The 27,932-nt window shown below is 42.4% G+C and overlaps 1 protein-coding gene across 2 annotated transcripts in view; it reads left to right on the plus strand.

Moving 5' to 3' along the window:
• LOC114212219 (phospholipid-transporting ATPase IB) overlaps positions 1 to 27,932 on the plus strand; it is a 573,423-nt gene that overhangs the window by 428,735 nt on the left and 116,756 nt on the right. For both annotated transcript variants that reach the window (XM_028106999.2, XM_088022179.1), the window contains 3 exons: positions 2,645 to 2,706; positions 3,136 to 3,192; positions 4,525 to 4,632. In XM_028106999.2, the coding sequence (XP_027962800.1) occupies positions 2,645 to 2,706; positions 3,136 to 3,192; positions 4,525 to 4,632 (227 nt within the window). The remainder of the gene's footprint in view (positions 1 to 2,644; positions 2,707 to 3,135; positions 3,193 to 4,524; positions 4,633 to 27,932) is intronic.

Genomic DNA, 27,932 nt, shown 5'->3' on the forward strand with positions numbered 1-27,932 from the left:
TGTCAAACCATGACTGTGAACTCTGATTTTCAGTTTGGTCTCATACCCCTTCTAACTCTTGCATCTGGTCAGCGTTGACTCTGGACTCCATTAGGGCTTAGTGTGGGTACTTCAGGGCACTCATGTCATTGTTCTCCTTTCAGGAACATAGGCTGAGACTAGGAAAACCCCCCTGAGCTAAATTGAACAGGAAGAAGATCTGAAACGCTCCAGTTTCTACCATTACACACCTGGGGCTGATGTAGCAATGAAGAACGCAGACCTTATCATCTCAGAATTTTCTTAGAGGAACCTTAGTGATAATTCAACCATCATCATCTGTATCTAGTATAAAATCCCCATCTTAGAGATGTGGAAAGAGACTTAGAACTGAACATTTTAAGGAACTAAATAATGGTAGAGCTGGAACAAGAGAGCAGGGCTGGAATATGGTCTTCTAATGCTCATTGCTGTGATTTTTGTTCCCCACTAACCTGACTCCTCACCACCTCATTTTCCTCTGTATGCTTTTGTTTCTCTCTTAATAGCATCATGCTTCTTTGTTACCTGTTCTTCCTATTGTGAATTTAAAATATTGACCACTCAGTACCAGGTTTTAATGTGTCACTCTTTTAATCAATATTCCTGTATTAATATGACCAGAATCTGGTAAATGATATCACTGTTCACCTAGGTACTCAGGCAAAAACCTTAAATCACCCTTGATTCCTCGCATTTTTTTCCACCCCACATCCAAATCCTAAATCCTAACATCTTCAAAATATGTGCCAATTCCTACCACTTCTTTCCACCTTCAGCATAGCTGCTCTGGCCTGCAATGTCCAGTAGAACTTTCTGTGACAATGGAGATGTTCTGTATCCGTGGTGTCCTATATAGTAGTCACTAGCCACCTGTGGCCATTGAGTGTTTGAAATGTGACTAAGTGTGACTGAGGAACTGAATTTTTTTATATCAGCTTTATCAATACATAATTTACATACCCTAAAATCCACTCATTTAAAGGGTACAATTCTATGGTATATATCATGTAATTGTGCAACTGTCACCTTATATCAGTTAATCAGTGTTTGAGCATTTTCATTGCCCCCAAAAGAAACCCCATAACCACGAGCAGTTACTTCCCATTCTGGCCCCGCCCCCCAAAAACTCCCACCTCCTGATGATCTCTAGTCTACTTTCTGTCTCTGTAGATTTGCCTCTTCTGAACAGTTCAAGAAGTAGAATCCTACAATAGATCGCCTTTTTGACTGGCTTCTTTCACTTAGCACAAGATTTTCAAGGTTCACCCATGTTACAGCATGTTTCAGTGTTTCATTCCTATTTATTGCTCAAGAATGGAAGAATAGGTGTTTTGAACTTTTTCCTTCCTTTCCTTTTAATGAAATTCTGCCTAAGTTTCAAGTGTCTCCTCTAAATTTCCAGATCATTCCTTTGTAAGTCGTGGCCATCTCTCTGTGTTCTCATAGGATAATTCTTATGTTCCCCAGCAGCAGTCCCTTAGTTTAGGTGTATAGTTAATATAGCCCATAATGTCACTTTGTAGTTCTTCTTTCCTTCTATCCACAAATATACTTATCTAGAATCAGGATAAAGGCCACACCCTGGAGCTCGATCTATGGCCCCACAATGACCAGATTCTGCCTATGATGCTACTTGGTCATTTTGGTGTTTTAGAAAACTAAACAGATCTTGAATATTTAATAAAAGTCAGATTCCTCAATAAGCAGATGGGTAAATCAGCCAACCCAAATATGTGTGTATGGCAGCTACTGGATTGGAAATTTGAACACAAAAATCCCTATAATACTTGGTCTGTCAGCCAAAGATCTGAATTTGAGTATAAAAGGGAATAAAAGGAGATTAGCAGTGCCATCCAAAGAAACCATTCCTGATGTTGAAACAGGCTTTGACCCCTCAGGATAATAACCAGACTTTTCACAACAGGCTAGCTGATGGAAGTTAGACAATTCTTTAGAGTTTTCAGCCTTAGTGATTGTTTTATACATTGTAATAGTCATCCATAAAAAGGAAAAAAGTAGAAAAGATAAGAAAATTAAAGCTTCAAAATCCTAGTTGTATTGTCTGGATGTCTCTCATTGGATTGCTTGCATTCCCCCAATTTATAGACTTCAGAAGTTCATGCAATTACATATGAGAACATGAGTAGTGAATATCCCCCAAGATTCTCTGAGTTCAGTAATTATGAATTGATTTGTACTCACGTAGTTATCTTCCTTTATTGGTCCATAGTTCCAATTTGCAAAAATTAAAAATAAATAGTAAAAGAGCACTCATAAAAAGTCTAATGCTGCTCTTAATAAAGATATTATTATGTTCTTACTCTTCCCTTTGTTTAACCTCACAAAGGGAGATTTTAATCTTTATAAAAATGTAAATTTCAATACAGATCAAGTGTTTGGTTCAGTTTGTTAGAAACCTGATTTTGTTTGTTTGCTTCATTTGGAGAAAATATAAGATGAAAAAAATTCACAGAAAGAGTAGGCATTAGAATCACAGATGATGCAATTTTTGAAATTCCCTTACCATTTGATAAATGTTTCTAAAGTTCTGTTTTTATGTTCTGAACAAAACAGATTGCAGTGCTCTTCCCCAGAAGTTAGTAATAACTTCTTTGTTTTTCAGATACTGCATTGGCCAGTGGCCAGGCCACAGACTATTTGTTTGTTGGAAATATTGTTTACACGGTAAGTTTATCTCTCTGTTTACGGAACTGTTCTTAAGTGGCATACGTGTGGGCGCTGCCTCTGGAAGCCCTTTATATAAGGCCTTTCTTCATATGATTTGTTTTAAATCTTTCAACTCTATAGTGTAGATTCCTTAAAGCTCAAAATGGTTGTGAAATGCTTACCTCATTTCCTAACGGAGATTTTGCAGAGTCAAGATTTCTAGACAGGTGATTACCAGGTCACCCCGTTCTTCAAATGACAGTTTCACATCTAGCTGTGAAAAAGGCAGCACTGAAGAAGGTGATTTTCCCCAAATCTCTCCAAGCTAAGAAAAGCACAAAAGTGACTCCCACCACCTCTGGAGGGGAGACTTGGGATTTCTCCTGGAAAGTAATAATAAGTCACTGAGGATAATACATTTTCCCCAATTCCTGTTTGTTTTCACAGTATGTTGTTGTCACTGTGTGTCTGAAAGCTGGTTTGGAGACCACAGCATGGACTAAAGTAAGTTTTCTCTGGAACTGTTGCACTATCCACTACAGATATTTTAATGGCATGGATCTTTTTTTAAGCTTTGGGAAACCAATCAGCAGGATCTAGCTATCTTATTTAGATTTTGCATGTAAAAGTTGTCATTTGATCTTTATCAGGGCAAATTTGCAAATCCAAAGTTTTCTGATGATTCATTTGCTTGGTACTTACTAACAGCTCTAAGCTATTAACAGTCCTCTCATTTCAAATGTATATGCACACAGAAAATACAGAAAGACAAAAAGGAGAATTTCTAATTTCCATAACTTTATGAACAAGAGACAGTTACTGTTAACACTTTTCTGGATAACCTTACAGACGTTCCACGTTTATATTTTTAATAAGATAATGCATTATAGAGCATATAGTTTTGTGATCCTTTTTTCCACACCTTAAATTTACTTCTACAAAATCTTTGTTCATGATTAAAGAGTATTAAGTTTGATCAATATCCCATCATTTAATCATTCCCCAATTTTAGACATTTTGGTGATGTACCACATTTTGGGAACATAACCCATGTTTCGTGTTTATTTATCACTGTTGTATAAATAGGCTCCTAATCCTGTGCTGGGAAAATGAGGGAGGAGGTTGGAGATGCTTGTGGGGAATCCATCAAGTGACAATGGTAATTAATCCAGACAAGAGGCTTGGCCTGGGCTCTTACAGGGGGAGGTAGTGAGCAATGGTCAGATTCCAGAAGTATTATTTTTGAAAAGCTAACAGACTTTGATGATGGATTATATCATGGAGTCTGGAAGTAAGGAAGAAGTCAAGGGTCGTCATATTAAGACAAAGGAGAAAAGGCTAACAACTCAGCAGATGCTTAAAGGATTGTTAAGATGTAATATCCAACCCAGATTTGTAAAAAATTCTTTGGAAAATGAGAAGAATAATCAAAGTCTCAAAACAATAAGTAAGAACATCTTGTTCTTTTTGTCCATCTGGTGCTTTCTTACTGGATTAAGGTGAACTGGCCTGTGTAGCTCCAAGCTGGAGCAAATACTGGTGAGGATCAGCCAGGGTCCAGCTAAAACTGTGCAATGGGTCTAGGAGAAAGTCCGCTGAGGCAGGGAAAGCACCTTGATCTTCAGGGTAGTTTGGGGCCACCAGTTCCTTGAATTCACTGTGTAACATTCTGAGACAAGATAATTACGAGACGGCACTTTCCAATGACGGATGACTAGTCAAAACGTTTCCATGAAGAAAGCTGGCCTGGACACAGGGGTTCTGCTGCAGGTGGGGTTCGGGTGGCTCTCCTTTGCCAGCAGAGAAGCCCCACCTGAGTCTGTGTTTCCTTTGCAGTTCAGTCATCTGGCTGTCTGGGGAAGCATGCTGATCTGGCTGGTGTTTTTTGGTGTCTACTCAACCATCTGGCCCACCATTCCCATTGCTCCAGATATGAAAGGACAGGTCAGTGCTCCTAACTGTGAGTGGGCTTTCCCTGTCTCATGACAACAATGCTTTCCGTGTGTGGGCTCTCTATGTCTCATGACACTGATGAACTTCAGGAGAGGTTGGTGCGGCCTGCTTCCGTCAGCATTCATCAGGAGGGAAACAGACCAAATCAGAGAACCTGGAAGAGGTTGCCTTGTCCACAGAAATGGCATTTGAAATTTTTTTAAAATTTTATTTTATTACGTATTGGAGATTGTCAACTTAAATCTGCTGGCCTACCTGGCATGTCCACATTTCCATAATGAATTGTGTATTAATTACACACAGTCCTGATGTGTCCAGGTAGTTCATGGCCCTTGGAAAACTGGAGATGTTCTGAGTCGTTCACCATCCAGTGATGATGTGGATGGTCATCGTGAGATTAAGTGTACTACAATGATCTGATTATTAGTCACCTGTGAAAGAGAAATCTAACAACTCCATTAGCCAGATCATTGATTAACCAGAATATCTCATTGTTCTCTTGAACTAGAGAGGCTGAGATTGAAGACCTATATACTCATTTAAATTTGTTTAGTATTTTCTTTTCTTTTGTATTATTTTTATCCAGTGTTTGAGACTAAGCCATCAACAATGACAAGCTGGATCTTAGAACCCTATAGTATTGGCTCTGGAGAGGAGTTTGACAATTCCAGGTTCTGAACCACCTCAGTTTACAGATGAAGCTGCATAGGCCCAGACACTCCAGGCTCACCCCATAGACCCCCATTTTGGGGTCTGCCCATATCCAGCACTGCCCTAAGATCCCAGCAAGTGGCTGCCCCAGGCTCTGTGCTTTGGAAGCCTCTGAACTGGCCAGCCTTGGCTGGATCTGTTCCTCTTCATAGGGTGAGAAGCCCATGGTACACAGAGACAGAACCCTACTTCTAGTCCATCCCCTAGGTTCCCAGGATCTTGAATTTCCTTCCCCAATAGCCACAAAAGCCCATTTCCCAGGCCTGCCTGGTCCTCTCCCCAGATCCAAGCCTTTGTGAATACCCTTGGCCCAAGAGGCAGCTAGTTGTAAGACACATACTTTGGGCCAATTGAATGTTAGAATCTATATAGCCACCCCGATTTGCATGAGGACGCTCATGCTATAGAACAGAACCAAGGATGAGAAGAGAAGGCCTATGGGTCAGGTGCTTCCACTGGTGTTCCTGCCCCAGGAATGCATATTTTAGGGCCAGGCCTGTGCATGCCACATCTGGCTACTATCTTAGCCTCACTTCCTCTGCAGAAATAAGCCCAAACTCCTGGGTCTACCCAACTCTAAATATATGGGCAGCAGCTGTGTCATGTGAGATAACCCAGGGCTAGCACTGTGTGCCTTGTTCCCTTGGCGAATCAGTAGCTGACGTATACCCCAGGGTGTGTCAGACCTCCTCGAGTGTGGGTGCTAAGCAGGACAGACATGTGCTACAGAAGTAGCCGTGTATGTCCCCTAATGCATCTACACTGTCTGTAAGGATTGAGGACAAACCCATAACACACATGGCAGTTCTTTTCCAAACACAAGTGATGGCCGAAATCACAGCGCATTGAATGAATTAAGAAGATTGTGGAGCATTTAAAGAAATCAGTTATATTTTAAAGCAATGTGAATCATTCCCCAAAAAACAAACCAAGACAAGTATTCACAACAACGATGATCAGTTGGTAAGGTGGTGGTGCCTAGAATATCTGCTTCATGTTCTCTTCCTTCTGGGCAAGAGCAGGTGTGGCCTCATGACTGTTTCTTTCAGGGGATTTTACGGTGCAGGACAGCAGCTGATGGATGCAGAGAGTTTCTTAGGTGAGAGGAGAGAAAGCTGGCAGAATGGAATCAGTCCATGTGTGACCAGCCAACAAAACCCATTCTTTTGGAAGCCCCCCACCAGATGCTCTGGTGCGCCCCTCTGTGTGCATTTGCAGCAGCAACTCCAGGTCAGAGGTGCACGAGCTAGGCTGGTTTCTGACTCACTCCAAGCAGTAAGTTACTTTCCAAGGGCAGAGAGACCACATCTGCCAGGCAGACACTACTAACATGCCACGTAGTCAAGTATCCAAGTTGGATGCTGGTCTGTGTGGTGTGAGGGCTCAGCCTAATGGTGAAATTTCTGTCATTGGGGACTTTTCAAACACATTTAATGAGGTATTCCTACCATCCCAAAGCAAAGAAATCATAATATCAAATCACAAATCACTTTGGTATAATTTTTTTTTAATTTTTTACATATTCCCTGTCATTCTCGCTTTTTTGTTGGTTGGTTGGTTTGCATGAGGCAAATGATGTTGTTTTGAAATCAAACATAGCTGGCTGAAGCTGAGGTTCTCATTAGACGTTGAATGAGATGGTTAATACGTGCTTTTCATGCACAGGACTTCCGAGTGGGTATTCTGCTGTCTGTGTGTGAAGAGCTGTTTGTGATCACTAGTCTTCCTCCAGGGGAGACCTCTTAGTGGGGACAGGGTGTCAGAAAACAATGTCAGAGCCAACCTAACAGTCTTTGACCTGGTGTCTGCTGCCCAGCAGTTTGTTCATTCTTTGAACACTTTTGAAGAAGACCTTACGTGGAGAGTGGCCAAAACTAGCTGGAGGTCTCCCAAAGACTTCTTGCTGCCTCAGAAGGAATTACAGGCTATCATGAAGAAAGACGGGACCTGGGCTCAGGTACAGGCAGGAACAGGGCTCCTTGGGGCTACTACTGAGAATATGCCCAAGCCATGGTCATCCCTTTGGTTCTAGGTTGGTCTTATGGACTCAGGGTTTGTGTCCCCACCCCAGATTCTCGTGTTGAGGCCCTAACCCCCAGTGTGATGGTATTTGGAGGTAGGGTATTTGGGAAGTAATTAGGTCATCAAGAGGATTGGTGCCCTTATAAGAAGGGTGCTCTTGTAAGAAGGGGCCGGAGAGCTAGCTCACTCGTTTTCTGCCTTGTTGACAATACAATGAAAAGTTAGTTATCTGCACCCAAAAGAGCGTCCTCACCACCATGTTGGCACCCTGATTTCAGACGTCCAGCCTCCAGCACCGTGAGAAATAAATGTCTCTGGCTGATAAGCCACCCAGTCTATGGTATTTTGTTATAGCAGCCTGAACTAAAACAGTTGGTGAATGCTTAGGAGTGAGGGGTACTCTGAGGAAAGACTCTTTTTATTCTTCTTCTTCTTCTTCTTATTATTATTACTATTATTGGATGTTTCTAGTGATTTGTATAAACCATTTTTTGTAGTTCACAGAGCAGTAGGATTTTGGCAAATGAACACGGTTCTTTTGAACTTTGGAATTAAACTAGTGTCTAATGGCAAACGGCATTTCTCACTTGGGAGCCTGAGACAGATGCCCCACACAAAACATTCTGTCTATGCATAACATCTTCAACTGTTGAAAAGATGCATTGTTTCTGCTGGGGTTTCCTAATGGATTTGGTTAAATATTTCTTTGTCTCGTCCATTATATCTGGAGTTTTTCTCATGAGGGAGAAGGCAGGTTTTCCCTCGAGGGCAAAGGAGGAGAAGGCTCTAGATGAGAGTGATTTTCCACTGTCAAAGGGTCTTTATCTTCCCTCCAGCACCTCATGATATGATACACAAGACCCAACCAGACAGTGACCAGGATGTCCCAGTGGAAGTTTCTGAAATCAAAGAAGTCATCTGTGGAGTCCCTCCTGAAAATACGCAACATTTGTGGGATTTTAAGGGACACTTTGTTTTTCCATTTTTCTAGGACCAAGCTAGATCTAAAGCGAATTAAAAACTCAAGTTGTGTCTATCCTGGTTAAAGCCCAAGTCCCCTACCAGGGAAAATATGTGCTGATGTTTTTCCATAGGGGACCGTCTGTTTTTCTTTCTCCCAGTAGCATAACCATGGGTTACAAGAATCTCCATAATGGGTCCCCAAAGCCAGTGCTTGAAGGTGGAAAACTACAAACGTCATTTAGCTCAGAGTTGTCTGCTGAAGGAGAGCTTTCAATTAGAGAGATGAGGAAAACTTTATCTAAAACCGGATCAGGAAATGTCCTTTCATTTTCTTCACGTGTTTCTCAAGACTTCTTGATTTGGGGAGTATCTGAGGGGATGCTATCTCATTTGATGTCTGTGTAAAAGGCCAAAGAGACCTGCCCCAACTAGCTCTGTCACCTTTGGTGAATCACTCAGCCTGTGTTAATTTCCTTATTGGCAAAATCAGAATAATATTACCCACCCTCATTATCTCAGAGGAATGTGGTACAGATATAAGAAGAAAACCCAAGGGAAATGGAAAACACGCCTGCTCTTTTTCCTGGAGTAACCATTTATTTTTTAACTTTTATAAATAGAAATAGTGTGACTTCAACTTCTAATTCTTTTAGGCCAAAGAATTTTAACATTTTATAGGTTCTAGATGTGATATTTCTCAGTAAGGTCCAGGGACCACCTGCATCTGAATCATCTGGGTTACTTGTTAAAAAACAACCTCCTCCCCACCCAGAAAATATATTCTTGCAACACACACACACACACACACACACGTGCATGCGCACACACACACACACACACACAGAACCACAGTCCTGGGGTGCATAGCCACAGCCTCTGAATTTTAATAAACCTGCAAGCTATTCCTCCTTAAACGTTTGAGAACCACTGCTCCAAAACCCCTAAAACTGTGAGGGAGACCTCACAGTGTTTGAGTCACGCAGGGTGTTCCAGGAGAAGATGGTATATTTAAAGTATCACAGTTGATGTATGTCTCCCGGGCAGTGGTTATGTAAGACTCGGCAGGTATTGCCAGTGTAGCTGCTTTAAGGTAACTCGCTTTCTACATAGAGAATTATACTGAAAGACATTACATCGTTCACCATGGAAAAATAGTCCTCATCAACTTTGGTGCTTTTCCTTTAACGTTCTTTTCATTGCTAGTAAAAGAGGGGGAAAATTTTTCACTTCAAAGCCTACAAACTGTTAACTCTGTCTGCAGTGCCAAGCTCCAGGCTCCAGCCAGTTTCTGGCGTATGACAGGCTTTTTTTTTTTTATCCTAAAGACAGGAATGGGTTTACATTAGAGTTTTATACCCACACTTGTGTATACACAGTGCAGATCCCAATAGACGAAAAGTACACAGAAGGAGGAGTGGTTGCCGCTTGGTCAAAGCGATCCACTACTCATCTTCCCTAAGTGACTGGTTTCTGCTGGACTTCACAGCCGGGTAAGATCTCAGGCCCAGGTATTTTCCACACCAAATGTAAAAAGAGGGGGTTTTGTCTCCAAGTGGCATGTGCTCTGGGAGATAAGTGAGGCAGGAGGGTCACAGCCCCATCGGCCACCATCTTTGCTCAGCTGGGGTTCCAGAACATCGCTGTAGGGTAGAGACTGGCCCAAGGGCCAGGAGCGGACATGTGCATGGGTTCACTTTCCCAGTGTGGGACAGGGTTGTTTCACCCCCAGCATCCATCCTCCACCACCCTTTCTGAAGGGGCCCAGTTTCGTAGGCGAATACCAGACCTTGTGTAAGATGCCCAGCACCTTTGGAGAGTCATTTCCACCCCTGACTCCAGGGGAGAGCTTGATCCCAGCCCCTGCTATAGTAAGTGATTCAAAAACCCTGCAGGAGACACAGGAGACATTCGCTGGGGGCTTCTGAGATGGAAGCATGTTTGCTCTGGAAAGAAATCCATCAAAGATACGGCCTTCTCTTGTGTGTGAGGTAACTGCTACTGTGCTGCACGGAGCTGTTCAACCAGTGGGAGGGAAGCCACCTCCAGAATCCTGCTGCCGCCATGAAAGGTGTGATCTAAAGACAAAAAACAACCAGAGTCTCTTGTGTGATTGTTGAGCCACCAAATGAAGCCAGCCTCAAAGTCCCTTCCACCCCGCACCCATGCTAGCTTTCCAAGGAGCATCCCCTGCGTGTGCTGCCTGTCCTCTAAAGGCACCCCACCCACACGTAGATGTTAGGATGTTTCTTTTATAGTCATCAGCATATAGTCAATCAAGGAAATAGGTGCTTTAAAAAAACAGGCTTAAGGCTTAACATTACATATTATACGATATTCGAAGTTGGGTGCTTATAGATTTATTTAAAGATTTGGTAAAAAAAAAAAAAGACACCTAGCAATAAACCTAATTAAAGAGGTAAAAGATCTGTACTCCAAAAACTTTAGAACACTTATGAAAGAAATTAAAGAAGACATAAAGAAGTGGAAAAACGTTCCATGCTCATGGATTGGAAGAACAAACATCATTAAAATGTCTATACTACCCAAAGCAATCTACACATTTAATGCAATCCATATCAAAATACCACCAGCATTCTTCACAAAACTAGAACAAACAATCCTAAAATTTGTATGGAACCACAAAAGACCCTGAGTAGCCAAAGCAATACTGAAAAAGAGAAAGAGAACTGGAGGCATCACAATTCCAGACCTCAAGCTCTATTACAAAGCTGTAATCATCAAGACAGAATGGTACTGGCACAAAAACAGACACATAGATGAATGGAACAGACTAGAGAACCCAGAAATGGACCCACAACTCTATGGTCTACTAATCTTCAACAAGGCAGGAAAAAGTATCCAATGGAAAAAGATAGTCTCTTCAACAAATGGTGTTGGGAAAAATTGGACAGCCACATGCAGAAGAATGAAACTGGACCACTTTCTTTCACTATACACAAAAATAAATTCAAAATGGATGAAAGACCTAAATGTGAGACAGGAAACCATCAAAATCCTAGAGGAGAACACAGGCAGCAACCTCTTTGGCCTTGGCTGTAGCAATTTCTTACTGGACACATTGCTGGAGGCAAGGGAATCAAAAGCAAAAATGAACTATTGGGACTTCCTCAACATAAAAAACTTCAGTGAAAGAAACAATCAACAAAACTAAAAGGCAGCCTGTGGAATGGGAGAAGATTTTTGCAAACAACTATTGGATAAAGAATTATTATCCAAACTCTATAAAGAACTTATCAAACTCAACACCCAAAAAACAAATAATCCAGTTAAGAAATGGGCAGAAGACATGAATAGAGACTTTTCAAAAGAAGACAACCAGACGGCTAACAGACACATGAGAAGATGCTCAGCATCACTCAGCATTAGGGAAATACAAATCAAAACCACAATGAGATACTACCTCAAACCTGTCAGAATGGCTAAAATTAAGAACACAGGAAACAACAGGTGTTGGTGAGGATGCAGAGAAAGGGGAACCCTCTTGCACTATTGGTGGGAATGCAAACTGGTGCAGCCACTCTGGAGAACAGTATGGAGGTTCCCCAAAAAGTTAAAGATAGAAATACCCTATGACCCAGCAATTGCACTACTAGATATTTACCCAAAGGATACAAAAATAGAGATTCAAAGGGGTACATGCCCCCCGATGTTTATAGCAGCAATGTCCACAATAACCAAACTATGGAGAGAGCCCAAATGTCCATCGACCTGATGGATAAAGAAGAGGTGGTATACATACACACACACACACACACGCGCGCGTGCGCGTGCACGCACGCACGTGCACAATGAACTATTACTCAGCCATCAAAAAGAGTGAAATCTTGCCATTTTCAGGGACATGGATGGAGCTAGAGTGTATTATATAAGTGAAATAAGTCAGTCATAGGAAGACAAATACCATATGTTCTTTCTCATATGCAGAATTTAAGAAAGAATACAGATGAACAAATGGGAAGGGGGGAGGGGAGAGAGAAAATAAACCATAAGAGACTCTTAACAATATAAACTGAGGGTTGATAGAGGGAGGTGGGTGGGGGATGAGCTAGATGGGTAATGGGTATTAAGGAGGGCACTTGTTATGTTGGGCACTGGGTGTTGTATGTAAATGATGAATCACTGAAGTCTCCAGAAACCAATATTGCACTGAACGTTAACTAAGTAAAATTTAAATAAATAATGAATAAATAAATAAATATTTGGTAAAGAATTACTTTAATGTCATAATTATTAGTGTTTTAGGTAATAACATCCCAGAAACACCTAACATGAATACTGTAAGCTTATTGGAGTTATCTTTAATACAGCATATTTTCCTCAAATAATGTACTTCCCAAGTCGGTGGCCTAGCTTATGTGAAAAGTGGTCAGCCTGATAAGGTAGAAAGCCCCGTCAATAGAGACTTGCCTCTTGGCTTAAAATAACTTTCTGGCATCTTCTTTGTATAATTTTCTTGTTTATTGAATTTGGCCAAATTATTTGCTGAAGTCCAATTTTCATTTTGGCCTTTAAACTTGTACATTTTGTGTAATAATAAGATTGACTTGCTGTGTTTCTGGATGACATTGTTATCTGAATAAATATCAATATGAGCAAAATTAAGGAGGACTCCGGGTTTCTCCTGTATCTCTAAGTCTTGTCACCCACACCCAGGGTTTCCCCCATTCGTGTGTATTTGCCATCCTTAAAGGCACCGCACACTAATCCTTGTCGGAGGCAACCACTAGAATGGAAAAGCTTTAGAACTACAACCAAAGATTCTTTATTGATAATGAAAAGAAAAACAAACCTTTGCTTGATTAGGGATATCAAGATGAATTTCTCCCAGGCCTATAAATATTTGGGCTCTAAAATCATAAAATTCAGGCATCGGATAACAGCTCCCTCAGAATATGGCCTTCATAGTTGTTACATGTCATGCCAAGTTGTTTTTGTTTGCCTTTCCCTGATTTCCGAACAAGAGGGAAAGTATATTTTTAAAAATGTGTGAGCTCCTTAAAGCAATTTCAGATTCTTTCTACAGGCAGTAATGGGGCCAGCACCTCTTTCTCCTGCTTGCTTCTGTGCCAGGCCTGGCGGGATCCACAGACGTGGTCTGGGTTCAAGTGACCAGAATCAAACCTCTCTCCTCTTCAGTGCAAATCCTGACACTGAAAGTGGGATTTGAACCCAGTTAACCTAACACCTAAGAAATACATAAAGTTGAGGGGCGCCTGCGTGGCTCAGTCGGTTAAGCATCTGCCTTCGGCTCAGGTCATGAATCCAGGGTCCTGGGATTGAGCCCCGCATCGGGCTCCCTGCTCAGCAGGAAGCCTACTTTTCCCTCTCCCTTGCCTGCCACTCCCCCTGCTTGTGCTCTCTCTCTTTCTCTCTGTCAAGTAAATAAATAAAATCTTAAAAAAAAAAAAATACATAAAGTTGAGTCCATTGTACGTCATCTCTGTGACTGTTATTCTGAGCGACAGTTTTGTCAGGTATATGGAGAAGATAGTATCTATCTTTGGAATTAATAGGGAGATTGAAGAAAAGAAGGCATGTAAATAATAGGAGGTACTTTTTATTGAGCACTTACTATGTCTCAGACAAATGTACCTTCATATAAATATGCTGTACATTTGCACTTACACAGTGGATCAGGCATTAGTTCACCCGATAATCTGCCAGCCATAGGAGGGTACAGAGGCTTAGGAAGAAAGAAGCAACACGTTGGTCAGGCTCTGGACTGGAGTAGCTGGGACTTTCCAAGTTGGCCAGACTGCAGGGTATGGATGCCCACACTTGGTCACTATGAAAAGCCCCCAAGGTGATGCTTGGTACAAGCCAGGTGTCGAGTCAGTGTCAGTCGAATCTCCTTAAAATTTTGCATTTATTAAGTTGCATCTGAAGACACCTACCCTGCAGTGTAGTAGAATTTTTAAAACAGGGCCCCTGGGTGGCTCAGTTGGTTAAGCTTCCGCCTTTGGCTCAAGTCATGATCTCAGGGTCCTGGGATCCTGTCCTGCATCAGGCTCCTTGCTCAGCTGGGAGTCTCCCTCTCCCTCTGCCTCTCCCCCTGCCTCTCCCCACTGCTTGTGCTCACTCTGTCAAATAAATAAATAAAATCTTAAAAGAAAGAAATTTTAAAACATAACTATAGAGTCAGAAGCATACACGTACTTTGTGTTTGAGCTGCAATCTTCTGGCCTTGAACCCCAGGAAGGTAGGTTTCAGACAATGTCTTTTTTTTTTTTTAAGTATATCATGGAAAGCCCTAATTTTTTAGTTCCTGCACCCCACCCCCAAACACCCACCCACCCACCCACCACCGTTCTCTTTCTTTTGGCAGTTTAGTTTATTTTGGCCTTTCAAGGATGCTGTGTGCTAATTAGAGGCCAGGCGGCTTTGATTGTGAGTTATTTTTCTCTTCAGTGAAAGGTTTTGTTGTGGTGTTGGCATTTGCCATTTATTCAGATGTTAATTTTTTTAAATATCTGTCAGCAAATTAAAGTACACATTACATGCTGATTTTGTTTGTTTGTAATATTTATACTCCGTGGTCACAGAGTATGTTTGATGTGGTTTTGAACTTTTCCTTTCTCCAAACATGTGGAAATGTGTATGTGCGGCACTGGGGTTGAGAGAGTCTATGCAAGGGTTTACTTCCCTGACATCTGCAGAGGAAAATGGATTTGTCTGGTGACCTCAGTGGGAGACCGTAGTCCTCCCGCACAGAGACATCTTTCTTTAGGCATGTTCGATTTAGGAGGTGGAGAGCTGCCTGAGAAAGGCCAACAGATTAAGGATTTGTGCAAGGAAAGATAACCTGGCAAGAAAGGGTAGGTTAGACTACACAGAGTCACAGCATGCTGTTAGGCCTATGCCAGGCCTTTCCTATTTTGTATAAACAGTGATGCAAACCTGCTGTTGCCAGAATCCAAGAAGACCAAAATAGTGAAAGGATTTAAAGTAGGTTAGCTCTTTCTTCAGTGACTCTTGTGGCCATTGGCATCATAAAATATCAGAATCCATCCAGGCGATCGTATGCTTTTTGAACCGCGATTAACCAGCTGTCGTAAGCATTTGGCATTCCTTCAGCTAAAGACAGGAAAAGAGAAATGTAGGTTACCTGCGTCTGTGCCTGTAGTGTTTTATTTTAGTCTTTTAATTACTGCAACCTGATTGTAACAAAGGATAGAAACAAAGAGGACACGTTTAAGTGTGTAGACTTCTGGGCGTGCCGTGAAGTACTTGGCTCAGCAGCAGTGAACACCCGTCTTGCATCCTGGGTTCAAGAGCATCTTGTCACCAACCACCTGCCCTACATCCATTTCCTGTTTTTCCAGTCTCAGCCCCTAAATCCCTTCCCCTCTTCCAGAACACGTATTTAGATGGTGCTGGTTCTGCCTCAGCTCCACCTCTGGGTCTGGACCTGCCCCCCAGGACTAGTCAACCAGGATGCTCATATTGTGGTCCATGGTGACTGATTCAGAAACAGGCATGGTGACCCACACCAGGCCACTTAGGGACAGTTCAAGGATTTTTTTTAAGGATTTTATTTATTTGTCAGAGAGCACAGGCAGGGGAACGGCAGGCAGAGGGAGAAGCAGACTCCCCACTGAGCAGGGAGCCTGATGTGGGACTCTATCCCAAGACCCCGGGATCATGACCAGAGCCGAAAGCAGACACTTAACCGACTGAGCCACCCAGGCGCCCCTCAGGGATTTTTTTTTTTTTTTAATAGAAACTAATAGGGGAAGGGGAAAGCACTCTTGCTGGTATATAGGGATAATGTCAGCCTGGAGCTGCCAGTGTCTACCACAGAGAGAGAGCCCAGCTAAGGATGAACAGAGTGGGGCGGGGGTGGGGGGCAGGAAGCATGGGATGCACTGCTGGATCCAGCTCTGCCTGAAGCTAGGGCTCTCTCTGAACGTTTAGATAACACATAAATCGATATATTCCCATTTTTGCTTAAGACCGTTCAAGTTGGATTTCTGTTACTTCTAAAAATGAAGAAATTGCTAAGTCACAGACACAAGAGGTAAAACTGACTGGGTCAAGTGAAGACAGAACTCTCCTATCCTTGTAGAAAATCGGCATTGTTGTGTTGTAGAAAAGCAGCTGGTGAACTCTTCCTATTGTGTCTCCAAGTTGAGTGCCAAGGGACATTGCCTACTTTCCGTAGCCTTCCTCCCCTCCTTCTCCCCCCTGCCCCCCACCCAAGAGCAAGAAGACAGGCTTGGGTAGAACTAATTGTTTGAAACAGGGGTGTTAAGAAATGGAAGCTTTTCTGAGAGAGGCCTCTTTCCCTTGGCAGCCAACAATTCAAAATGTCAGCATCGAATGGTCCTGAGCAGTGCCGTCCGATAGAAATATAATGGGAGACACATGGATAACGTTCAATTTTCTAGTGGCTCCATTAAAGAAAGTTTAAAAAAATTAGTGTTATTAATCTATTTAGCCCAACTTGTGATCAACATTAAAAGAAATTATTAGTGAGATAATTTATGGTGTTTTTGTACTAAATCTTTGAAATCCAGTGTGTGTGTTAGATTTACGGCGCATCTCAAGTCAGACCAGACCTACTGCAAGGGCTCAGTAGCCATCTCTGGCCAGCAGCCCCTTTACTGGATGGCATAGCTCTTGACCAACAGAGATTTGGAAACCCAGACTCATTCTCCAAAGCTAAATTTAGTGCAAGCAAGATTAAGAGGTAAGGAAACCCAGCCTCAGATTGGTTTGGGACCTGGGAGAAGCTTGGTCCTCCAGGTCCCTTCTCTGCATCCAGGGTGGGGCCTCCCTGACTTTCATTTCAGTCGCCTGCACTTCAAAGGGTCTTGGCTCTTACACAAGGCTTTCCCTAAAAAATAAAATCACAGACAACTCAGCTGTTAATCTATGCTTATTAATTGCTTTAAGCAGAGTTTATAAACCATGATTTATAAAGTGTGGGTCTGATTTTAAGTAGTTTTTCCAAAGTGTTGGCTAATACCCCAGACATTTCCTGAATGTGGGAGGGAAGGGGTCAGGATCCAGGACTTCGGTCACATTTATGTCATGCTGCAACCACCTGGGCAATAATAACCTGTGGCACCAAAAATAAATTAGATCTGTTCCTAACAAATGGTTAATGTGTTCAATAAGTGGCAATTTCTAAGTAGGATTATTATGTCATTTCTAAGATCATGTGAACCCTTTGTCCTTTTTTCCTTCTAGAGTTCCAGGCCCCTTCTCTCCATCATGATGCTTAATACAAGCCCTTTGTCAGTTTTACCTCCTACATATATCTTCCTCTCTCCAGTTCTGATCCTGTCTGGTTAGTTGGTGCTGTAGCATTTTTTTTTTTTTTTGCCTGGACCATTGCAGTAGCCACCTGACCAGCTACAGTCTGTCTGGATCCATTGCTGTACTGTAGTCAAAGCAGTCTTTCAGAACACAAATCTGATGTAGTTGTCCCCCTGGCTTCCTGTTGCCCTCAGGAGAAAGTTCCAGGTTACTTTCCTGGTCTCTGAGGCCCTGCCAAGCCCTGACCTCTTCTCCTGTAGTACTCTTCCTCACTCCTCACTCCTCACCCTGCCCACACTGGTCTTGTCTTGCTTCCTGGCGTGCCCAGTCGTACTCTCACAGTGCATTTGCACCTGGTCCCCTCACTTCCTGCATGGCCTGGTCTCCGCCTTCCACCTAGCTAATGTGTACATAGTTTTCAGACCTCACATGAGTCATTACTTCCTGAGGGTGCCTTTTCTTGCATTCCTGACCAGGTTAAATCCTCCTAGCACATGTGCCCTTAACATGACTTACCTCTCCTTTGTTGCATTTACCACAGTTAAAAATTTACATGTGAATACAAGGTAACACCTTACACCCATTAAGATGACCACTATTTAAAAAACAAAAATGACACGTGTTATGAAAAGGTAAAAAAATGAAATCCTTGTTGGTGGGAATGTAAAATGGTATATCACTGTGGAAAGTGGTATGGAGGTTCCTCAAAAAATTAAACACAGTGCGGCACCTGGCTGGCTTCGTCAGTAGAGCATGCAACTCTTGATCTCAGGGTTGTGAGTTCGAGCCCCACATAGGGTGTAGAAATTGCTTAAATAAATAAACTTAAAAAAAATTAAACACAGAATTACTGTATGACTCAGCAATTCCACTTCTGGGCATATACCCACAAGAATGTGAAGCAGGCTCTTGAAGAGCTATTTGCACATTCTTGTTCATAGCAGCAGTATTCACAACAGCCAAGAAAGAGGAACAACCCAAATGTCTGCTGATAAGTGAATGGATAACCAAAAGGAGATCTATACATATGAAGGAATATTATGCAGCCTTTCAAAAGAATGAAGTCCTGTCATGTCCTATAATACAGTTGAGGCTTGACATCATTCTAAGTGAAATAAGCCAGACACAAAAGGGCTAATACAGTATGGTGCCACTTACATGGGGTACCTAGAGAAGTCAAGTTTATAGAGACAGAAGGTGGAACGGTGGTTGCCAGAGTCTGGATGGCAAGGGCAAATGAGGAAGGAGTGCATAATGGGTATAGCGGTGTCAGTTTTGCAAGATGACAAAGTTTGGGATGTATTGCCCAACAATGTGAACACAGTTAATGCTGCTCAACTACATACTGAAAAATGGTTAAGATGATACATTTTGTTATGTGTTTTTTTATCACAGTTTTTAAAAATGTATTTTAAATACATTTATGTGATTTCATAATTTATATCAATTTCTTCCTCTAAACTGGAAGCTGTAAAAGGAAAGTGAATATCTTCAATATACCCTTGATACCTATCTCCCCTCTTCCCTAGCATTCAGTAAATATTTAAATTAGTGAATTAATAAAATTAAAAGAAGCACCTCTCATATAGAATTAGGGAATGGATTTGGCTTTGTGCAATAGGTTCATAATATCTGTTTGCTGAACTGATAACGAAAGCAGGTGCCACATACTCAAACATTTGGGAATCACCTAGCAAGGGTCTGCACATAATAAGTGATGGGTAGATTAATGAATTTAGGATTTTTTCTTAAGTGTGCTAAAAACCAGTAGCACAAACCATGCATTTTTCCCACCCAAAGAATGATTTCCAGTTTAAAGATTTTTAGAACATTTCCAGTTAAAATTGTAGTCGAGCTACTTTAGTACATGGGTGATATCTGGTTTATAGTATTTGTTGATATCGGTATTTGTAAAGGGTTGATAGTAAGGTCAAATTGCTTCATGACAGGTGTTTGTTTTGGAACTGCTAGTAAAGGAAAGGCAAAAATGGAATAAAGATAGATTCTTGAGTACATAATTTAAGGAAGTGCTAAGCTAATCGTTATCCAGTGGTCTTATTATGGGAGATAAAGCTGATGAAGACAGTGCATCTGGCAGAAATGTAAGTTCTCTAACCCACTGCATCATTGGATGGCATTTTCATTATTATATTGAAGGGACTGATGTGTTTGGAGTAATAAATATAAGTGCATATTTGAAGAGGAGATTTTGGTCAAAAAAAAAATGTCAAGGTTAGGGAGAGTTTAGGTGGCAGCTGGCCTCTGATAAATCTGGGATGATTTCATGGAAGAAATAGACCTTCTCTGGGGGAACTGGTCCTCAGCCAGATGGTGGAACATTCCAGGTTCCTGGATTACCTTAGAAGAGAAATTTAAAGCACGAGTGGATCTGGCACCAAGAGCCGAGTTGGGGCATAAAATTTTAGCGTCAAGTAAAGTGATACTACACGAAAAGGAAAAGCATATGATTTGAAAGTTTTCTGTCTCCAACACAACATCATAATTAAAGGAAAGAAAAGCAGTAAGTAAAGTGATTCTACACCCAGTAAAGCCAGAAGAAGCAGAGCGGAGGAAGAGAATGAGGGAGGGAAATGTGATTGATAACAGGGAGCACCAGAAGTCTTAACGTGACGGAGAAGGCCAGGTGGGGCAAGGGAGCCTGGAGGAAGAGGGTTTTCACATTTCACTGAAGGATACCGTAAGGTTGTTGAGAAAGTTTCCTTTCTCAAGAAAGAAAAATTGACCATGAATAAAGGTCCTGTAAGACAGTAAGTCAGAATCTTACCTTTTTATGATTAATGTGGGAAAAGTAATTCTTAGATACAAAAGGAAATAGAGGACATATGAGTGTTATTTTGTGTTAACCTATCTGACAACTAAATCATTTAAAATGAACTAAAAAAAAAAGCCCTTGTCTGGGTGGTAAAACACACAACACACACACACACACACACACACACACACACACACACACACACTGAATTCTTCCATCACTCAAAGAGAATTGCATTAGGGCATGATAGTAGTTTTCTGTAATATAAACTTGTTGATTCTAAATGAGATTTTTAAAATCTGAGATGGCCATGATTTTAGACAACTTATTATGTCAGAATAGTTTGTTTTGAACAGGAAATATAAAATCAAGAAGCAATTTTAAATAACTAGTGTAATTGTCTACTTGGGGATTTGTCCATTTTGTTAAAAGAAAAACTAATCCTTCTCTTCCCCAGTGTTTTTGATGGTTCAGATGTAGTGGGATAACCTAATGAAGATAGTATTCTCATATACGGCATGAACGTGAATTCTGTTCAAGCCTTTTTGAAGTCCTTCTGACATAGGTCTTAGTGATCAATCACCACCTACTAGTGATAGATGCCATTTTAGGAACACTTTCTCCCAAAAAACAACATTTTTTTCTCTTGAAGAAATAGAATCACTCCTTTATTCCTCATGTTGTTTATGTCCCTGCCAACACTGGGTGGTTGTCATTCTAGAAAATTGCAGTTTGTGTTCAGGTGTTCTCCAGAGCCCAACTCTTCAACCTCTGAACTGGGTGGGGTGAAATGAGCTTCCAAAACTCAGAACTTTAAATGTTGAACATCTAATAAAGTGATGTGTTTGAAGCTGTATTATTTTGGAATTCTCCATGTCATTTTGCTTTCAATTTCATAGAGAGTTGCTTATCTTCATTAGTTTTATATATATTTTGCCTTCTTTAAAGCTAGTTCTTGACTGTTTTTCTTCTGATGTTCTCTTGTCATTTCCACCCCCTGCTCTTCCCTGTCTCTTAACTCAAGTTCCCTTTCAGTATGAGTTTCCTCCAGGATATCTTTTCTCCTGTTCCTTAGAGCAAGGGTTTTTCTAAGTTTTTGTCCACTGCTATAATGGCTTAAGTTTACATTGTCGTTTATTGATCACAGTTTTGCCAAGAGAGCCTTTCTCAGACTGTTTACTACTCAAATCACTATCTCCGTGAATTCTGAAGCCTTTTTTACAAGTCCCTCAACCCTTCAGATGTAGCTTGGAAAGTAGTTTTGTTCATTAAGAGCTCATGAAGACACTATTCACTATGTGCAATTGCTATCAAAGGGGAAATGCTCCTTTTCTGATGGCTTCCTAACAGAGCCCGTACTGTACACGGAGAGACAGCCCTCGAGAACTGAAATATGTGTCAGTCTTAGAAGATCACCTGAGAAAATAATTTGGTAAATAGATTGTAAGCAAAAGGTTGAGAGTTGAACCACTCACTTCCACTCAGCACGGAGAAAACTGCGTTTTCAGTTCTTCCCTTGGGATGGAAAACTTCTTGAGGACAGCACACTCATTGGCCTGTAGAAGACGATTCAGTAAGTGTTGAGGGGACAGATGATTGAGGTGGGAGGGGATGGCTAGAATATAAGCCAGATGAGCTGCCCCCTCCCCAGTCATCGCCAAGCAGGCTCCCTCAGATGTGCTGGGTTACTTGTTATTTGTTGTACAATTTGTATCAAAACTAACGAATAGTAGGATGTACTAACCATGTGGTGAACTAAATAATTTTGCCTAGGTCTGTGTCATCCCCACGCTTGGCCTCTGAAGTCCTCACTGACTTCCTCTGGCTCTCATGGGCTCCCTCGTGCTCCCCCTCTCCGGGGCTGTCACCATCCACCACGGTCACACAGGCTGTGGCCTTTAAGCTCCCTTCCCTGCAGTCCCATCATTAATTTTCACTTGTGCCGGTGGGCTTGTGGTCCGGGGTCTGTAGCCTTGTCCCACCAGTCTCATGGCAGATATTTTATGTGATTTGCTCCAATAGAGCACAGATAGTCTGTACACGTACTTGGTCTATAGGACATGTTGAAGTGGCAGAAGAAGAGAGAGGATTTGGCATTGAAGACAAGATTTTAAGTAAACTCAAAGAATCAGGACTCTGGATATTGTCTTTTGTTGTGGCTTATTTCCATGGAGAAAAAAATCTTAAAACCTAAACTCTTATTCCCTACTGGTGTCTGTTTTTTAGAAATTCTTCGCTGAACGCCCAGGAAAATATCTCCAATGGTGGCACTACATGAAGTCTTCTGATGGAGAGCAGGCTGTTCTATCGGCCATTAGCCTTGACTTTGCCTGCTTGGGGCTATAACCCAAACATGCTCAACTTTTTTTTATTAATTATACCAGTCAGGGTCATTGGTTGCAGTGAACAAAGGAAAAGAAAACCAGCTTTGACTTGATAAACAGAAAAGGAATATATGGAAGGAAATGATGCAGCCCACAAGATGTATGGGAAGGCTTTCTTACCACGGTGTGGTCAGGACACAGCCCAGCACCATGACCATTAGCTGTGTGCTTCTGCTAGTGACAGACTCTGGACTCCACTCCTGTAAATAATCCTTGAGGTCCCCCAAAGTACAGGCAGGAGCATGTGATGGACCAGCCCCCAGTCTCCTGCCTTGCACCAGCAATTTCTTTTCTGTGGATGGTTTCTCTAGCAGATTTATTATCAACTGACCCAAATGTGTTTTATAACGATCCTGGCAGTGCCCACCTTCTCCTGAAGATAACAGGAGGGAGAAACATCTTTTCCATTAGGCTTCCATATGGGGAAGGAGAGAAGAGAATCCTAGACCTTTTCTGGAACAGCTTCTCTCAGTGAGAAGATAAATTTGCCTAACTTAACAGGTAATTGGAATACGTTTGAGAAGTACGGTCACACTATATCATACTCAGTAATGAGCAGAGACAAAGCAAGAGTCTCCCCTGTAAGAAAACTTAAAGAAGACTAGAGTTTCGGGAAAGGCATCCCTGAGCTTCGTATGCTTAAAAATGTAGATGGTGGGTGCACCTGGGTGGCTCAGTCAGTTAAGCATCTGCCTTCAGCTCAGGTCATGATCCCGGGGTCCTGGGATTGAGGCCCGCATCAGGCTCCCTGCTCGGTGGGGAGTCTACTTCTCCTACTCCCACTGTGCTCTCTCATGTGCACTCTCTCTCTCAAGTAAATAAATAAAAAAAATCTTAAAAAAAAAATGTAGATGGTAAAGAGGAGGCGGCATCCGGGACAGAAGCTGCAGGGGCAAGGGACAGTCCATGGCGTGACCTGTTTGGGGCAGAGGGGCTGTGCTGGATAATCGGATCTCAGATAATCCTAAAATCAGAAATTAATGATGTACAGATAGATAATTACCTGTAACTGGCCATTGTCTGTGACAATTCAGATAACAATTTTCCTTTTCCTTGGGCATCAAGAAAACCCAGTAGCTGATCTGCAGAGGGTTGCTTCTTGGCACACTGGCTTCGTGTGAAATAGCTAAACATTCCATCAGGTTAAAAGGTGTAATTTCTTTCTCAGGTTACTGTCAAGTCAGGAGCAACCAAAAAAAAAAAAAGAGAGAGAGAGAGAAAGAGAGAAGAGAAAAAATGTGATTAGCCTTATTTCGTTGTATTAATTAAAACACTGTGGCAGTTTTGGCTTAAGCGACATAGTTACTGAAACCAAGGGAAGTTGCTACCCCACTTATAATCCTGACAGTGAGGCTGTAAGTGGTAATGAAAAGTTTCAGATGAGCTTTGTTTTTGCAGAATTTAGGCATTGTGAAGATATTTCTGGAATACATTCCAATTAATATCTGTACATCTGCTGGAAGAACCTTTACAGTAAGGCAATAGTATTGATAAGCTAACCATTTTTCCTCTCGCAGGAGCTATTATTTGTCATTACAAGTTATGTCCCCCTAAATGGAAAGCACAACCCCATCTATCCCTGCATGCCCCCAGAAGCTATTCAGCATAAGTTAATCTTTTCAACAGAAGCAGCCAAGTTTTCTAGCAAAGGAATTTGCAGTCTTTGTGGTTTGGGTAAAAAGGTGGTTCATTTTACTGGTTTCCCAGTGAAAAATGTTTCATGATAAATTCAATCTTTCCTCAAAAAAAAAAAAATTCCCCAAATCTACTTTTCTGTGCAAAATTCGATGTGAAGGCCTTTCTCTCTGGAAGCAGCCAAATACGGAGTTGTGTGGACCTGGGCAAACAGTTTTGGGTCCAAGGTTAAGGATATTTATTGCCGGAGGTATTACATATATTCGTATCCAGGAAGAACAAAATCCAACCCATCAACAGTGGTTTTCAAATATATTCATTTACTTTCTTTTGTTTTAGAGGGAATGTTTTTCTCCTTCCCTTTTTAATCCTTTTCCACACTTGGTAGAATTTAGAAGGATTTTTGCCAGGGATAACTAGCAAAGGTATACAGTGTGTGAATACACAGGAGATCTGCTGGTTTCATTGCACAGACTTCAGAGAAAGTTCCTTGCACTCCGACTTTGGCATAGTGTGCAGGAAATTCCTCGTTGGTCTCCCCAATGCAATAAACAGACCTCCTGCATCTAACCACATCCACGCTGCAGTTTCTTAGGTGGGGTTACTTTTGCTTTTTGTGTAGAAGTTAAGGGTCCCAAGATTCCAATCTACACTTTCTTTAGCTCCTAGGTTTGGAATTTGTGTAGGGCTGCATTTAAGAGTTAATGGGACTTGTGGTTTGACTTTGTTTTCTTTGTGCACACACGGGAAGGGGAAACAAGGTAAACAGATCCCCTATGGGGATGCTTTCAGTAAACCTTCTGGGCCATCAGACTGATCGGGAAGATCAGAAGTTAGCATTTGCCTTTCGATTACTCATTAAGGACCTGGCTTATTCTATTCAGTGCAGGGGAGTCCTTGGGTAAGGCGGCTACTCCTGGTGTGGCCCCTAGACAGGCAGCCTCGTTATCACCAGAGAGGGCTTGTGTGAATGCTGAGTCTCAGGCCCCAAAGTGGAGCTGCTGGATGAGAATCTGCATTTTAACCTGAGCCCCACGTGGCTCAGAGGACATTGAAGGGGGAAAGTTGGGAGTCCTGTCCTTTGCAGCAGACTGCCTGAGTCCATTCCAGTAAGATCTCCACGGGAGGGCTCGAGGGAGAAAACAGGCCGGGCAGCGGGGCAAAGAGGAAGGAGAGCTGGGGAGGACATCGCCTGAGTTAAATTATGCTCATTAATTCAATTTGAGGCAGGAATGTGTGTAAATAAACGTTGGCAGCTGCAGAGGCTCTGTTTCCTGCGGGGCTCAGGCAGGAATGCAGGGGCCAGTGGCCGCAAAAACCTGACTGGGGATCGGTCAGATAGCCCTGCAGCCGCGAGATAATGACGGAAAAGAAGGCATTATCGTTATCGTATTAGGGAGGTTTTAAATGCGGAGTTAAGTGCCAAACCGAGTGGAACAGGAGAGGCTGTGTGAGGCATAGATAAAAATCTTAATTATTTGAAAAGGTTAAGCATGCCTGACTGTTCCCTCCTCCTTTCTTTAAATCCGACCGGATCAGATTTCCAAAAGGGTTAAATGAGAAGGACAGTGCCACAGTCCTACGCAGCCTGTCCGCCTTTCCAAATAAATAACCTGTTCACGGCCACCTTTCCCCTTCAAAACTGACTCCCTGAGAAACAGGGAAGGGAAAATCGAGTTCTCTAGGATAAGAGCAATCCTGTGTACCCCAAACCTGTAAAATGTTCACAGGTTTGATTTTTGGCACTTCGTGTTCGTTAACTGTTTCGTGGGACTGAGCAATAATCTCTGATTAATATTTACTAAACCCCATGTGGTGTGCTGGGTGAAGATGCTTGCCTAGCCATTAAAAGATGGTTTGCATACTGTCATTTTTAGGAGCTCATTGAATGTTATTTATGCCCAAGAAACATCTGCTTTACAGCTTAAAAGTCAGCCACGAGTCCCTCGTCCCTATTCACTGAAGGAATGGCTATACTGAGAAGAGTCATATTCTTTAATTTTATCTAGAAATGTTTTCCTTAATGCCTCTGTGCTTAGGCTGATGCTGATGATAATAAGAATCGCTAACCAAGTGCTGGGCGCTTTACCGAATGCTTTGTATGTTTACTCTTCAGTACAATTCCTATTTTGTAGATGTGAAACCAAGTCCTGGCAAAGTTGAGGAACCGTGACCCATGGTCACGGGTGCAGGAGGGGACCCGGGATTTGACCTCAGGCTGCCGTGGGGGCTCCTCAGAGCAGCCATTCACCCCTCAGTCCACAGCAGTACCCTCTCTTTGAATTGCCCCCAGCACGCCATCCCCTGAGTGCTACATGTCTTCTCTGTGCTCTTAGAGGCTTCTGCATGATTTGTTATGAAAAAACATTTTTTATTATTATTATAAACTAATGTGTACACAAGTCTCTCACCCACTGGATCTTTGGGAACCTTAGAGAAGGGACTGGCATAGACTAGGCCCTCATGAACAGAAATTAATTCCTCCCGAATGCTGACAGGCCAGTGTCTTCAGTCCTGCACCTTGCTCTGGTCCCATAAGGGGACTTAACAGGTCATTGGGCTTTACCAACACTGAATGACATTCTGGGTAAGAGTGGAGAACCCTTGTCTCTTGGCTTTATATCCCTTCTTTAAAAGGCTAGAGAAAAATCCTCCCCTATAGGCAACTGCAGGTAAAACCAGAGACCACCTCATGGTCTGCCGTACCCACATGGAAGTCCCATTAACGTGGACGCAGCCTGCATGTGTAAGTCAAGGGAACGCACACAAAAATATCGCCAAGTCCTTGAGGCCTTGATTGACAGTCTTGGCAGACATACTGCTTTTAGCTTAGGATGGATTTAAACTCTGGCTGAGAGTGACAGGAAACAAAGCAAGGAGTTTTCATTTCTGGTTATTTCCTCGGGTTTGTACACACGACGGGCCTTTCCCTTGGGAGGGGGAGAGAGCGGAGGCAGAAAAGATGAGCAATCAAGTTCTTCAGGCCTGTCTGTCTAGCCCACCCTCAGTATTCTAACTTGCACAGCATCGTGGGAGACTGGTTAAGAAGAGGGCTGTGGGCGTCTTGCCCTTGCCTGATGTGAGTAGCCACCTCTGGGCGGGTGGGTGGCCTTCGGCAGACAGTCCTAGTTGAAGTTGGGTTGGTCTCTGCTCCCTTGGCCATCACCGCAGTGTTGCAAAGGGACTCTACAAATCACACCCGTCCTTGGGGCTTGAGGATGGCAACTGAACAGTGTTGGAGGAAAAAAATATCATCTCGGGATTTCACTCTCTGTCACTCATCACCCACATGCCCAGCTCCCCAGTATTCAGGGACTGATGTATTTGTGGAGAAGTGCCATTCCCCTGTTTCTGCGCCCACTCTCTGCCGCCTGTCTCTTCCAGCCTTTTCTGCTCGTTAGCAGGCTCTCAGAAAGCAGACAATGGAAAGAAGCAGGAAGATGATTCTAAACCAGTGTTTGCTTTGGCTCACACTTCAAGTCGGCTTCCTTGGGAAGGGAGCAGGATCTTGTGAGCGGCTC

This window comes from Eumetopias jubatus, unplaced genomic scaffold, assembly GCF_037043125.1.
Source record: "Eumetopias jubatus isolate StellerSeaLion01/CBP00866 unplaced genomic scaffold, mEumJub1_p1.0 scaffold_3, whole genome shotgun sequence".
Taxonomy (NCBI): domain Eukaryota; kingdom Metazoa; phylum Chordata; class Mammalia; order Carnivora; family Otariidae; genus Eumetopias; species Eumetopias jubatus.